A 15,623-nucleotide genomic window follows, 5' to 3' on the forward strand; every position below is an offset into this window, starting at 1 on the left:
CTCATTGACCACCAACCTTTGAGGGCTGTAATTCTGAACCAGTTCTCAATTTTGTTACAAATTGGAACTGAATAAAACTTACAGAAGATGAAAACATAAGAAACCCTATTGTCTGGTTCAAGCAGAACTAGCTACAAACCAGTGTAATTTCGAAGGCTGAAGTCTGGTTCAAGCAGAACTAGCTTCAAACCAGTGTAATTTCGAAGGCTGAAGTCTGGTTCAAGCAGAACTAGCTTCAAACCAGTGTAATTTCGAAGGCTGAAGTCTGGTTCAAGCAGAACTAGCTTCAAACCAGTGTAATTTCGAAGGCTGTTGTATCAAAAGGGAGACAACTCGTAGAAGTGTTACTTCTCTTCCTTGTCTGGTCACTGATATTGAAGATGTTAAAGATATAAGGAGATGTGTCCATCCCAACTTGATATTGTTACGCAGTTTCTGTCATACTGCACCATGCTAGGTTGTTGTTGATAGGCAGTGTGTTGCTGATGTTTCCGAGTTTTGTTAACTCAAAGTGCTCGTGGTATTTCAGAGTCCGAGTCCGAGACATCAATGAAGCGTTCAAGGAACTGGGTCAGATGGTGACCCTGCACTGCTCGTCCAGTCAGCCACTGACGAAGCTGATGATACTCCAGCAGGCTGTCAATGTCATCACCTCGCTGGAGCAGCAAGTCAGAGGTGAGAGGACTACATTACTGGAGAGCATCCCCAGGATTACTCAGAATGCATTTATGATGATTTCCACATTTCAGATCCCATTAAACATGATTTACAAGTCATAACACAGTTATTTCATAGTTTTGTATAGTATACAACTGAACTGTTATTCAATACTGAAGTACCGTTATTTGTGACAGGAGTATGAATCCTGAGGTACTGTTTGCAGCACAGAAGTACAGTTCAATGTGCAATACTTCAACACTATTCACTAATAAGGGTAATTGTTCTCGAAAATAATTTATTTCTTTTTTTCACAGAACGCAATTTGAACCCGAAAGCAGCTTGTCTTAAGAGACGCGAGGAGGAGAAATCGGACGATATGCCCGGTCGCATGAATGCGGACGATATCGCCCAACAGGCAGCCCTGGCAGGTAAGGTATGGAGGCTTTACTGGCTTCTACTGCTTGTGGTGACATGTAGTTTTCTCCTCTTATTAGTTATCTCCCCTTACCATGTGGAGTTTCCAAGTTTCCAAGTAATATTTATAATTTTTTAGTATTGTTTGTTAACAGTGGTTCTTATTGCACTTCCATGTTATTATGAAAGGTAATAAATTCCTCATGGTATGAGGGCAGCAATTATTTAGTACAGATCCAGCCGATGGTATTGCTAATTTTAAACACTACAGAAATACTGTGTATGTTTCTAGTAATGCATGTTAAATGAGGCTATGAGTGAAGATGTAAAGAAATATTACTCCATTACTGTGTGTCTTGAAAAGCAAAGAAAATACATTTGAAGGTATAAATTATTTACTTGGAAACTTGACCCGAATGAAAAAATGTGTAAGTTATATTTTGTACTGGTCATGGAATAAGCAGGATTATGTTGGGGTCGGTAAACTGTACATATTTGTTCAATGTCTTGTGATCATTTGCTTGTGTATTTAAAAAAATATTTATAAATTCATATTTTTCAAAATAAGAAAATGGTTGAAGTCTTTGATAGGCATTTAGAAGTTGAAAGAACATGATTACATGATGCATGGATAACATCATTATTCTTTGTTTTTTGTTATCCATAATAAAATGTACATGAGAAAATGGTTAACAGTTCTGTGATTTTCTGTAACGATGTATCACAAATATGTACAGTAATGTCTGCATGTATGGTGAAGGCTCGGAAAGGGTTTCCGTCAAATCCCTCCTTTCCAAAATTTATTTGCCAAATTTTCTCGTTCACGTGCATGTTTGTCCGACTATGAGCACTTTCATCGAATACAAATTAAATCAACTTCATCGGTATCCGCACCCTGTATCCAGATAGTTTTTCGTAAGGCAGATTTAAATGGATGGACGTCTTCAACTGACATCCTTGACCTGCTGACCAACTGACCTCACTGGTAGATACTGCATGTGACATGAAGGGTTAACTCACAGCATGTGATACAGGGGTTAAAGGTGAACTTGTCTCCGCCAGACCAGCTGCTTGACATAGGTTGTCTCCCTTGTCTGCAGCTGGATCAGCCAATAAATGGCTGAGCTGGCTTTAACCTTTGTCTTGATAACAATATGGGCAGAACCTTGATAATTGGAATTTGTAATTTAGGGGGCAAGATTCGACCTTTGGGGCCTTGGTTGTAACTTATCGGTACCTTGACAACAAATTATTTTAACTTACACAGACTTTGATTAAACTTATTACAACTTATCAGGTCCTAGATAACAACTTATTTCAGCTGAACGGGACCTTGCTTACAACTTTCTTCAGCTTATTATGACCATGATCGCAATGTTTCAATTATTGGGAGTTTAATTACGACTTACATAGATATCACTAGTGATAGTGACCAACATTGCTAATTTTCCTGAACCTAGATTATGTCTTGTCCAGACATGTCTAACCTTTTTTTGAACTTTGAAGCTGATCCTTGAAACATCGGCATTTACCCAACTCTTCACTTCAATTACAACTTGCTTGAAGCTTGTCTGGACCTTTTTTTGACCAGGGGAGACGAGTTCACCTTTAACCCATCAGCATGTGTTACATGAGTTAACTTGTGAGCATGCGATACGAAACGTGTTGCATGTGATATGAGGACTAGCCAATGGCTGCTGGCTACAAGCTAGGCAGCAGCCATGGGTAGTCATATACCTGCTTCCCCAGCAACAATGTGTGACGTACGTTTTCCTTGCAGATTCACTACACAAAATGATGCATTCTTTATCCTCGTTAGCAGACAGTGAAGAGTTTCACAACCAGTAAGTCCAAGTGTAGTTGTAGCTGTAGACGTGTACTGACAATACTAGTCCTTTCTTAACCCCAAGCTTGTCATTCCTCCATTGACGTTCCCTGTTCAGAATCACTAACACCACCCATCTAATTACTACCTGCTAATTTCTTTTACTTCATTGCTTCTGTTTCTCTACCATTTTATAAAAAAAATTATTTCAAATCTTTGAAATCTTGCTTTTTCTCTACCTTCTTTGTTGCTGACTATTTGTAATGAAACTGTGCATGTTTCTTTTTTTCTTCGTTCCTTGTTCAATCTTCTGTTCTGGGACTCTCGTCCTGTAATCTGTTACACAAATGTCAAAGATACTTTGCCCAAGGTACGACGAACCCACCTGACAAACTCTTTGCAGTTAGAACGAGGTGATGTTTGCATCATTTTGACATTTGGCTTATGCAGACTCCCGTCGTCGAGATGCTAGATTGTTGAGGTGTCTTGTGTAGAATATGACTGTGTATTTGCCTACAGTATTCATCCAATAAGAGCTCTATAAATGTATAAACACTGAACTAGGAGACATTTTGCACCCTGTGTACACCTTGTTTTGCTTACAATTCTGTTTCATATGGCTTTTTTACAGAAAGTTCCGTTAATAACTAATGTGTTGAAATATGTTATGATTTTAGTGTAATAGAAGTTCCTCGGTACCGGTATTTATCGTTTAGGACAATCTATGCTTGCTAATTTTGATGTATTATTTAATTAACCTGGGATTGTACCCAGTTATTTGATGTGATTAAGGTCCAGATTTTAAGACTGTGGTGAGGTAGACTTGCAGGCTGTGTGTTTGCTTAGAATGCCTCTACCTGGGTTTGATTCCTCGCATCCATGGTGCCTTATCTGAAGTCAATGTAATAATAGTCCAAGAACCTCAGTTTGTATTGTGTTGATTCATGTAATATTTTTGCAACTCATGTCCACTTTAGTGCAGGATATCAACTTGGCATGTATATATTACCCAAAGAAAAAGACTGTTAATTTTGATAATCTTACACACAACCCAGCAAGGGGAGGTGCCTTGAGCAATAATGACATTTTGCCAGATATGGAAAATAAAATGTTCATTGATATGAAATTTCGGTTACAACAAACACAAAGATTGTGATAATTGGAAATAGCAAAAATAATGTGATAGTTGACATTACATAAATACCATGATAATAACATTGTTTGTTAATTGCCGAATATCTGTGTTGCAGGTAGTGCTGCCTTAATGGGTCGCATGGGGGCAACAGCTAGTTCCAACCGGCTGTCACCAGGGGGCATGCTGCCCACAACTACACACGGTGCCTATACTAATGTCTACCTTCAAGCAGGCCACCCCTCGGACGGTCAGGAAAACCGACTTGATCTCGGTATGCCGCCAGTGTCAGTAACGACAGCGGACGCCGCCGTGGCGAAGCTCGGGCAACAAGCCAACAGGAGTGTGCTAAGCTTGTCTGATTCGGTTGCCCATGCTGCTGGTGTCACTGGGAGCTCTGCTGGGCATGTAGGAGCGAGTGGGGGACAGATGGTGCCCCCCCTCACGGACTCAAACGCAGACACCCTTGGGGGCAGATTTTCCGTTGATCAGGGTCCTCCCTAGCAGACTTTGCCCCCGTTTTCTAGTGAAAGAATGATCGGAATGAGTGTTATCTGTTTCAGGAATCCTGCCTACCTGCCTAATACATTAGCGTTAATGATTATTTGAAAAAAAAAAAAAGACAACTGTTCCAAACAAACAAAAATAAACTCAGCCTAGCTGACCATTGTTAGACTTCCAGTGCCATCGCCATGACGATAGTGTTGCCATGACGATGACAGATTTGTTGTGTTATGTAATTCTCATTGAGTTGGCCTCTGCCTGTGTTTGGACGGAGACCACGAGAGATGTCGATTTCAGAACGTGTACAGTTGCCCTGATGGATTACCCAGAACTTCTCTGGCTGTAAAGGAGGATCAACGTAATGGAGAAGTCAAGTTTTGCATGAGAATCAAGCATGCATAGTGTCCAAAGTTCCAGAATCCTAACAACTTCCTTCTTCCGATACTTCTGTTAGTATTTGAACGATAGCATTGGTTGGACTTCGTCAATACAGAAGGAACAAGATGGCCGCTGGTCGCAATATTCGGTGCTGTTACGTCGTGATTCGGGCCAGTTCTGATGAAATGGAAAATTGTGACACTGTGAGACTGTAACTGATCTCCTGATTGATATTTGAATCAGTCGAAATACCAGACTTTGAGAATAAGCATTGGTCATATCAAGGCCGGCCATGTTGGATTTCTCAGCCAGTGACATTTGAGCAATGCAGGAATTGTGCAGCCTGATTGGGTGATCTGAACAGCTTTGTAGAGTAGTAGTGTGTGAAGTGACAGACTACACTGGGGATTGTTTATGCATTAGATGATTGAGTCTTTCACTTGTCAGTAGGATGGGAGTTATCTCCTCTTCTTCTTTGCCAACTGTTGGTTATCTCCCTTTATAAGTTTTAAGCAAAAAGTTTAACCTTTGTTAACAATGGTTTTATGAAAGTATGGGATAACAAAATGTTGAAATTTGTTTGAATTTTTAAAGTTGTATTTACAAACTGTTTTAATCTGTTATTTACAACTATTTTATCAGGCAAGAGATATTTTGCCAGATGTATTCAGAGCAAAGGGTCAACAAGTGAAAGTCTCAATCCAACCATTAGCCCATAATCATATTGTATATTATATCACTGTTATCATCGACATGCATCAATCACCATAGCAACAAGACATCTTATGTCATACATTAATGCATAATTCTCCATAATGGAACAAGCTAGAGGCTGATTGGTTGCCAACAGGGATGTGGTGTATCAAATATTGTGACAGCCAGCAGAGAACAAGAAATTGTTAATAGTCCTTGTTCTTGTAATGGCTGCAGGAGCTGGATGCGGCTTGTTCATGGTGGCGTGGTGCGCTCCTCCCAGCGGGGATAGTCTAATCATGATTTTGTTTGTGTTCATGTAGATGTATTAAGTGATATTCTACTTTTTTGAGCACTATTTTACACAAAGTTGGTGCATTTTATCACCACGACTGGGGTTTTGTATAGTAGAATATATGCTGCCATAATATCAGCTGGTCACTCCTTTGTTGCAGAAACAGGTCATAATGATGCTTTAAGAAGTGTCTTGCCAGGATATAACTGCGATATCGCTTAAGAGTGGAATAAAACTCTATCTGATCAGTGAAGGAAATGTTGCTTTGACAAATTGTAAATCTGAAAAATATTGGTGTTCAACCTGGTTTTCTTGCATGTAAGGTTTTCAAAGCTTATCTATAACCAGAAATAAGGCATGTTTGCTTCCTGTTATTGATGAAATTTCAAGACACCAAACATTCAACGACTTGAAGACCTGTACTTTGGAATTTGGCAAATTTCACCAATTGAACAGATCAGATGCGGCAGCTAGCAAGGGTTTAAGACAATTGACCAATTTCCAGGGACATGACCTGTGTTTTGGCTTTGGGCAAATTCTGTTTGTCATGGAGGAGTGGCCGGTTGCTAGTAGTGTTAGGTACAATATAGGTACATGTTCGTATTGGAGGGTGTTGGATCGTAATGATACGACCTCGCACAGTAGGTCCAGTGCCTCGATGTTTCCTGCATTTAATATAAATGCAAATTTTAAATATATATTTGCATATATTTATTGCTTATCTTCTCTTCCAAGTTTACAGATGTTAATGTCTATTTTTGAAACAAAAAGTCAATAGATTAAGCCAAATTTGTGTCATAGGGCACTTTGAATGTTTCACCCTGAACAAATAAAATGTCATTGTTTTCTTCAATAATGTTGAGGCTACTTAGATAAATAAAACAATGTAATTTATTTTTTGTCTTAAATCATAACATTTCATATGTTCAATATGTTTTCATTTCTAATCCTAACAAGACAATTATCAAAATTCTAAAAAAATAGTTACAGCCATTTAAACTAATCAAAAGTGTAACCTAATTAAAGCATTTCTTATTTAATTAGAACTATTGGTACGATAATTAATGTTGTAATGTAATTAAGCTTTAAACAAAATTGAAGTTCTTGTCAGTTAAGGATGAAATAAAATGAAAGTAAAAATGATTTAGTGTTCAAGTTTGCTTGATTGTAAAAAAGCAGGATGAATTTTTCGAGTTTGACTCCAGGAACTCTGGTTATTAGTTTCCCTCTCTGCCACAATTAGCTCTAGGTTTCTGTAGATATTAAATACATATTTGTTATATAATACACCATTGTGCATTTTCACTGTCTACCCTAACAAGTTGAAATGAACTCTTCTGGTGTTTGATTTAGACTCTACCAAAGGTCAGTAGAGGGGTGACAGGTCAGTCCATACTTAAAACATGACCTATCTATCAGGGGCTGGAAGACGTGGAGTTGTAATTTGAAAACAATAAAATGAAATGCTTTTGATTATGATTGTGTCTTTTAGATTTAATTAGAGGGTGTGGGTAGCAGCAGTTGCATCCCTTTACTTTGCCAGGATCTGATTGTGGAATGACGAATTCATCCCAATTACGATGCTTACTCTTGTGGCACCTTTTGGCTTGCAATATAGGGGCTGTGCTCCCAAAGTAAGCTGAAATATGGTGGAGTGAGTGAGTGAAGCCGGTGAAAGGTTGGTCATCCAAGTCACAGCACCATCTTGCAAAACGCAAGAGGATTATGATCGGAAGTAATTTTTATAAAGCTAGACCGACTCGTGTGGAAATATTTTATTAGTCATGCTATGCCTTTTGCAGGCCTATTAATGTGTTGTTGTTTTTTAAATATACTCAAGTCCTCAAAACAAGTAACTGATCATATGAATGTATGAGATTGATCGTTCCCTCTTGTACATTTCAAGGAGTTTCAAATAACTGGAACGCTAATAATGTCAATTACTGGTTTTGGTTTATTGTTGAGGGGCAGTGTCACTTCAGATCTGCAAAGAGTTATGGTTGGAATATTTCTAAAAGTTGTGTTAACCCATTTCTGGGGAACAACAGAATCATGCTTTACACATTTAGGGAAGCAAACCTGTGCTCTCGGGGTGACGAGTGAACGCTTTAATCTCTTGGCTACCCCTCCCCCCCCCCCCCCCCCCCCCCCAAAAAAACCCCCCCCCCCCTCCAAAAAAACAAAACTGTTGTAGGTACTTGAGATTTTAGGTCAAGATGTAGGTTTGTTTGTTGTTTAATACTGCACTAAACAATATTCCAGCTATAAGACGGTGGTCTGTAAATAATCAACTCGGGACCAGTCAATCCAGTGACTGTCGTCATGAGCATTGATGACATGCCAAGTAACCAAGTCAGGGAGCCTGACCACCTGACCCCATTGTCAAGATGTACATACAGCATTCTTGTCAATAACAATGGATCGGATGGTCAGGCTGTGATTTTCTTGATTGCATGTTATCATGCCTCTTCAACGTGGACAGTCCTCGGCTGGGCCAGACTCGATTATTTGACTGTGGTCATATAGCAGAGTGCAGTGTTAAACAATACACAGGTATACTATAATGCCTTACTTGAAAGTGGGAACTCCAGTAGTTGTCATGAGGGAAATGCAGAACGATTGGATCCCTGACTTAAGTGTTCACAGATTTTGCGTGTGTACAGTTGGTTGTTAAACGCAGCACTCAGCTATATTCCAGCTATATGACTGCGGTCTGTAAATAATCGAGTCTGGGCCAGACAATCCAGTGATTAATATCGTGAGCATCAATCCACACAATTGGGATCGATGACATACATCAACCAAGTCAGCGAGCCTGACCACCCGATCCCGTTAATCGCCTTTTACAGCAAGCATGGGTTGCTGAAGACCTATTCTACAACGGATCTTCAGAGGTCGCGTGTGTAGTGTTCCAATGAATGCAGTTGCTGGAGACCCAAGTTTGTTCACGATATCTATTTTCCCTCAACATCAAATTACTCTTTTCCACACATTTGTCTGTTTCTTTGTTTTAATGCTGCACTCAGCAACATATCAGCTATATGATGGCGGTCTGTAAATAATCTGGAACAGACAGTCCAGTGATTGATATGGTGAACAAGGATCCAGGTCGTGAAGTCAGCAGAGGTTGCTGGGTACCAGTGCACTCGATATCTTCGCTTACACCATAAGCTCTGGCTTAATTTCTAAGGGGTTGAGTTGAGACTTTGAATTCCAGTTGGTGATTACAAGAAATGTCACAACTTACAATAAATATACTTTACACACAAACAACACTGAATATTTTTTTTTTGGTTGTGAACACTGAGCACACAATTTCAGGAAAAAACATCCCCAAAAATATTCATGATCCCTAACCTTTTTGTAATGCCACACAAACACAAACAGAAGTAGTTAATTTCTTGGTTTGGGGATTCTGGTGAAACGGGGGGTTAGCTTTGGGTCATCGGTGCCAAAATCTTGAACACACGTGCTTTAGCTAGTCTGGACTAATACTTGTTTTATAGTGCCACGCAGGGGTAACAAGTTTTTTTAACGCCTCACTCAGCGGTCTGTAAATAATCGAGTCTGGACCAGACAGTCCAGTGATTGACATCAAAGGAAACGATGACATGCATCAACCAAGTCAGCGAGCCTGACCACCCGATCCCGTTATTCGCCTGTTACGACAAGCATAGTCGCCTTTTACGGCAAGATGGGTTGCTGAAGACCTATTATTCCCCGGATCTTCAAGGGTGCTAATGCATGTCCGCAGCCTGATTCAAACCACCGAAATTCTGCTTTCTGGGCAGAGACACAAGACCACAGAGGCGGTAGTCTTTGTCAGGCATCTTCCCGAGGCAAATGAGTTAACTGACTTTAAAAGTCCAGTTTCCACCCTCGCCGTATTTGGCTGGAATTATGGAGATACATTTTGGCTGGACTAACGAGTCTATGCATAGTCCAATCAAAATCGCGCACCGAAATCGAAATCCGGTTCGTAAACTGTCAAGCAGATTTCGGTCGACTGCAGGATTTGCAAAGCATGTGCACCGCTGACTCGTTGTCAACATATATTTTCTAAATCTTTTCATGTTTTAAATCAAGGTGCTCACGTGATTTGATGCACTTCGCGATGTCAGACTCGTTTTATCACAATATAGATCTTGATTATCCATCAGATCGTCTTGACTGGGCGCCGCCGTTTTGTTCGAAACAAATGCAAGTGGTACGAGAGGTGGAATCTGATTGGTTCATAGGAGATGTATAAAAGGGACATAACTCGTTATAGCCACTGGTGGCGCTCCGATCGAGCCCAGGAATTCCAGCCTAGTTCGGTAAGGGTGGAAACTGTATTTTTAAAGTCAGTTAACTCTCTTGCCTCGGGAAGATGTTGTCAGGAAGTAGACAGTGAATTTGGAGTTATGTTTAAGTGGGAGAGTGAGTGTGATTTTTAGCAATATTCCAGCACCCTCATCTTTGGGGACACCAGAAATGGGCTTCACACATTGCACCCATGTAAGAATCGAAGCTGGGACTTCGGCGTTGCAGGCGAGCGTGCTCTTTAAAATAAACATTTTTTAAAAATATATATATACAGCATTTAAAAATATATTGGGGGGGGGGGGGGGGGGGGGGGGTGGTGTTATAGTGCTTACCCACTAGGACACCATGCCACACTTTTAACATGCATACCCCTACACGGACACAGTATACCGACCCCGAGCCGACCAGTCCTTAATGTCGAGAACTGTAACAAGAAATACCGTCTCTTAGTATGAAGCGGTCGGGGATGGAACCCCGGACCTTCCGCTCTTCGGCCGGATGCTCTATCACATAGACCACCAGACCAGGGAGGTTGTGAGAAAAACGTACAGCTTACTGACTTACGGTTGACTTAAAAACACAAACCACTGACCACACTTCAGATTCTGTCTTGTTTCTGACTTATCTCTTGTGAAAACAGCTTTGAGGAAATTTATGATAATCCCACCATTCCTCGTTATCAGGAGTAAGGGTGCGGTCACAACAGATCAAGCGATTTGGTTCTCACTCTATTTCGATGGTAAAAACGGGTCAGCGAAATTTCTCATTGAAAACGACCCTGTTTTCAGTCATATATTAGTTACCTAGTCGCGATAAATTGCAAAGAAGAAAGTGTGGTTTATTTCACGATAACACATTGTTCTATCATGACGTCATTTCTGGAGATTCGAACATGCGCTCGCAACTTGATGACGTCGTATATTGGACGACGTTACCAGTATTTTTGAGAGGGTAGTGTATAGTGAGTTGTTCCCCTTTGATGTAGCTGGACTACTCAGATAAACGCGATGGTCGAACGCTCGCACCCAAAAGTGAGTGAGTGAGTGAGGTTTAACGCCGCTTTTTACACTATGCCAGTTATATCAGGCGTGTCAGCTTAATGTGGGAGGAAAGCCCGAAGTGATGCAGGTCTCAGACGTTTACCACTTCGGTGAAACCCACGAGCACGGGTATGGTGATGACAAACCTAGAAACATAATTGGGGCGAACCGGCGCACCCAACAGCGGCAGAGGGATCACAATGGGCAAAAAATCAACATGCTGTATCATGTGATAACTGTGACCAGTGGACCCATCGCGTATGTGGAACAGGACTCTCTGTGGCCCGTTAGAGAGAAATTTGCCGGACTGAAGAAGACTCAAGAAAACCCAATATTTACCTATCTCGAAAAAGAGGAAATACAATGTAAATACATCACTAATCAAATACCATGTAAATAAACCCTATATATTACTAAAATAAATCGTCTCATAGTAGCCGTTTTCGCCAGAGAAATCGGTGACGTTTTGCTGAGGTGCCGTTTTAGCCTGCACCCGGTCCGACATTGCCGAGGTCGGAATGTATTGAGGAGTTATTAAAATATATTTTTAAAGCTTGCACGTTTTATCATTATCGCTTAAGAGGTCGAACAAAATGTTGATATATGGCGGCGGTCTGTAAAAAATCGAGTCAGGACATCATGAGCATTGGTCTATGCATACAATGACCTGCATCAACCAAGCCAGTGAGCCTAACCACCCCATCCCGTTAGTCGTCTCTCACGACAAACATAATCGCATTTTATGGCAAGCATGGGTTGCTGAAGACCTATTCTTCCCACTCTCCTACCCAGAGTTCCATGCGGCCGACAGCCACTCAGCATAGTAGCTTTGCCACAGGCCAGCGCCAAGTGACGATTCAATCTATTCAGATTGTGTGACGATTCGTCACATCCTTCATAGACCATCCAAGATATTGCGTATGCTTTTCATCCGTTTCATTTTTGACAAGTTTTCACGTTTTCATAAACTAATGTCAAATAATGGTTACTGTTCATTAGGAAAGTATCCTAATCCGTGAAAATTTACTTTTTTTCCCCGTAGTTATCCTTTGTTTATATTGGTCGTACGGCTCCACGTGCTATCGTAGAAGTTCAACGGAGCGTTTGCGATACGGCCACTTTGATGTATAAATATACCTTGTCATGCAATCACTGTCGCAGTTGTAGTAGCATATCTATATAATTATGCAAAACAAAATGTAAAGCCCCGCCAATTACGTGCATTAGCCCGTTCTATACTGATTTCTGAAAAAGCTCGTTTGTCTACAAACAAGAGAAAAGTCCGGTCACGTGATATGCAAATTAGCTTGTGGCAGTGGTGTTATGCTGAGTCACCACTGCTGTGAATTGTGATTCTTTTCCGGATCTTCACTGGTCTGATATCTCATAAGAAATATACGACTCGTGGTCGTTGTTTATCGCACAATAAAACACTCGTCGATTATTTCTTAAACAAAGTAATTCATAAATAGTATACATAATCTATCACCCCAACCGGCTTCCACATGAGATATGGCTTGATATCCTATATAATAAAATTGCATCACAATGCCTTACAAACTATTGTGACGTCATTGGTACCTATTACGTCACAATCAAAAGACCACTGCCAATAAAGCTGGCTAACTGTAACATTTGTTTACACCCAAGACACTGGTTAAAAAAGTTGGAAGAAAGACTTGGGAAGATATAGAGAATCTCACCCTCGTGTCTTTTAAAATCAAATATATCAAAACTCGTTGATATATTTGATATCAAAAGACACGAGGGTGAGATTTTATTCATCATCCAACATCATTCTTCCATTTTTTTTCAGTTTGTAGACAGTAATAAGCAGTGTCTTATGTGTAAAAACGTACTATTATGGGCGTGGTGTAAATGGGCCTAGTTGCCCGAACACCTTTAAAACGTTTTACTAATCAATCATCAATCAGTAGCAGAGCCATAAGTGATGACATTTGATTGTGACGTCATGGTAACCAATGGTAACCAATGCCGTTACAGTTATCTGCAAAGCATTGTGGTGCAATTTCATTGCAGAGAATATCAACAATGTAGATATCACTTGACCTCACTCACCCAAGCGATATCGCCTGTGGAGCCAGTTTTGGATGATAAAAAAGAATCTCACATTAGACTTTTGTTATCACGAATTATTAAATTTTAAAAAATGAAACGGTTTCTTATGAGGTGAGAGGAAGTGAAATGGAGTATAACGTCGTGTTTCAAATTATTGCAAATGACCTGCTTGCACGTGTGGGGTGTAGTTAGTTAGTCGGTTAGTCGGTTAGACGGGTGTATAGTGCTAGCCCACCGAGATACCATACTGCAGTTGACATGGATGCCTCACTCGGAAGCAGTATAATGACTCCGAGCCGTCCAGTCCTTATGCCGAGCGCAAGTTGGCTACCATCTTTTCCCTTATTTTGTTTATAACGCGGCGGTCGAACCGCTTGACAACGGCGGTTGTCTGCTTCTTATGAAAACAACAATAAGTGAAATCTGATTCGATGCGGTTCTTTGAAAATGACAGATCAGTTAGTGATGTTTTTACTTGATTGGTAATATTCATCAAAATGTCCAAAGATTTGTTTATTATACACCAGAAATATTCCAGCTCTATGACGACGACCTGCAAATAATGTCGACCAGATAACCCGGTGATTAATAGTAATCTGAAACAACGCTCCACGCCGTTTGGATAAGATGACACGCTATCAACTAGTCACCGAGTCTGACCACCTGATCCGTTGGTCACCTCTTTTGACCAGCCCCGAGATAAAAATCTCAAGAATAATTAATGGAAGTTCGAGATGTCTCTTCAGCAAAACGTCGAATCATTGTATAACCAGCTGATCACAGGCCGTCTTACCTGTAATAAAAGTCGCCTTTATTCTCAGTGTACACCAGTTGGCTGGAAGATAGTACAATAGCAAGATGGCGATCAGATAACATGGACGGTTAATAATAAGTTATTGGAATCTATTAAAGATTACTATTAGAACCGGAATATCTTGTTCTACGCCAAATGGTTTTTTAAAAAGCAAATTTATAATTTAGAACAGAAAATAAATTCGTATGGTATTTGGAAGAGTGAAAAAAAACACGGAATAGTCTCACATTTTTTAACTAATTAATTACATAAACAAGCATGAAAGAAGCGTTTTTCAACCAGTATGAGACTCGCACTCACTGTTCACATAATAAAACACAAAACGGTTCGTCCTATTACAAGATATTGATTAACTGGACATTCTCCAACGACTGATGAAGATAGTATAGCCCACATTAAATAGAGAAAAAAAGACGACAAAAGCACAGGTGGTCTCTCAGTTGAATTTAATATTTATTTTGGTGGAGTTCTTGAGTCGTGATCAATTACAAATAATGACGTTGGACCAGCATTGTTTTTCAAAAGTGCATCAATGAGTGAGCTAGTTATAATGTCATACTTAGAAAATCGAGGTTCAAGACATTTGTATTGGCTAAAGTAACTTTAGAAAAAGCGTAGCAATAGAAAGCCTGAGGGCCCAATTTGCACTAAAGCAAATTTGTGGCCAGGAATTTCTTTTTGTTTTCAACAATCTGAAGTATAATCATGTTTAAAAATACTTTTCGGGGGCAATATATTTTTTTCCGCTAAAATCCCAGAAAGTCATCAGATGTGATCATAAGAATGTAAACTAGACTTTGCAAACAACTGCACGTTTGGGGAAGTATATATGACGAAACAAAATACATCGATGGAATAAAACTGTCAAAAAGACTGATTTTAGAGGTTTTATACATATGACCAAATAAAATCACGTTTTCCAGAATTTTACAACTTAACATTTCCAGAAGGCCAAAGGGGGCCATTATCCTACCTCTCCATCTCGTCTCAATTGTCATTATTTATTTATTCTGACCATCAATACCCAGACTTTTAATTTTCATAGTTAAATGTCAAAAAGTTTCGCGCAATTATGTTTAAATGGTGAACAGCATCCCACTTTTATCACGGGGTGTCAGCTTGGTGATAAAGGACAAAATCCCTCGGGACAAAAAAACAAACTTAGACCCCGCCCCCATTTCAGGTTTTGAATAAAAGTAAGATTTTTTGTATGCTTTTTTAGTTCATTTATTAGCGCCATCCAAGAAATACACGATCATCGATAAATAACTTAAACATGGGACTGCAGCGCTTAATTAACTTCGGGTTTATATATACCCGAGAATTGTCTTGATCCAGAATTAATAAGACCAAAACATTATTTTTAAAGGATTTTTGGCACAAAATTCATATTGGTAGGTCGAATTTTAAAAACGAAAAAAACAAAACACAATTTCAAATTTGTTTTCATTTCGCGATTTGCGATAATTCGTTAAAATGGTTAG

General features: G+C 39.8%; 1 protein-coding gene across 12 annotated transcripts in view; it reads left to right on the forward strand.

Annotated features, from left to right (window-relative positions):
- Positions 1-7,377, forward strand: part of LOC124131248 (transcription factor 12-like) — a 151,574-nt gene extending 144,197 nt beyond the window's left edge. For 10 of the 12 annotated variants that reach the window (XM_046494374.2, XM_046494373.2, XM_046494378.2 and 7 more), the window contains 3 exons: positions 530-675; positions 975-1,088; positions 4,150-7,377. In XM_046494374.2, coding sequence (XP_046350330.1) covers positions 530-675; positions 975-1,088; positions 4,150-4,535 — 646 coding nt within the window. In that variant the 3' untranslated portion in view covers positions 4,536-7,377. Of the gene's footprint in view, positions 1-529; positions 676-974; positions 1,094-2,854; positions 2,919-4,149 lie in introns of all 12 variants that reach the window. The other 2 variants (XM_048395199.1, XM_046494380.2) reach the window with 2 other exon arrangements.
- Positions 7,378-15,623: the final 8,246 nt, after the last annotated feature.

This window comes from Haliotis rufescens, unplaced genomic scaffold (assembly GCF_023055435.1).
Source record: "Haliotis rufescens isolate VD_foot unplaced genomic scaffold, xgHalRufe1.0.p SCAF_14, whole genome shotgun sequence".
Lineage (NCBI taxonomy): Eukaryota > Metazoa > Mollusca > Gastropoda > Lepetellida > Haliotidae > Haliotis > Haliotis rufescens.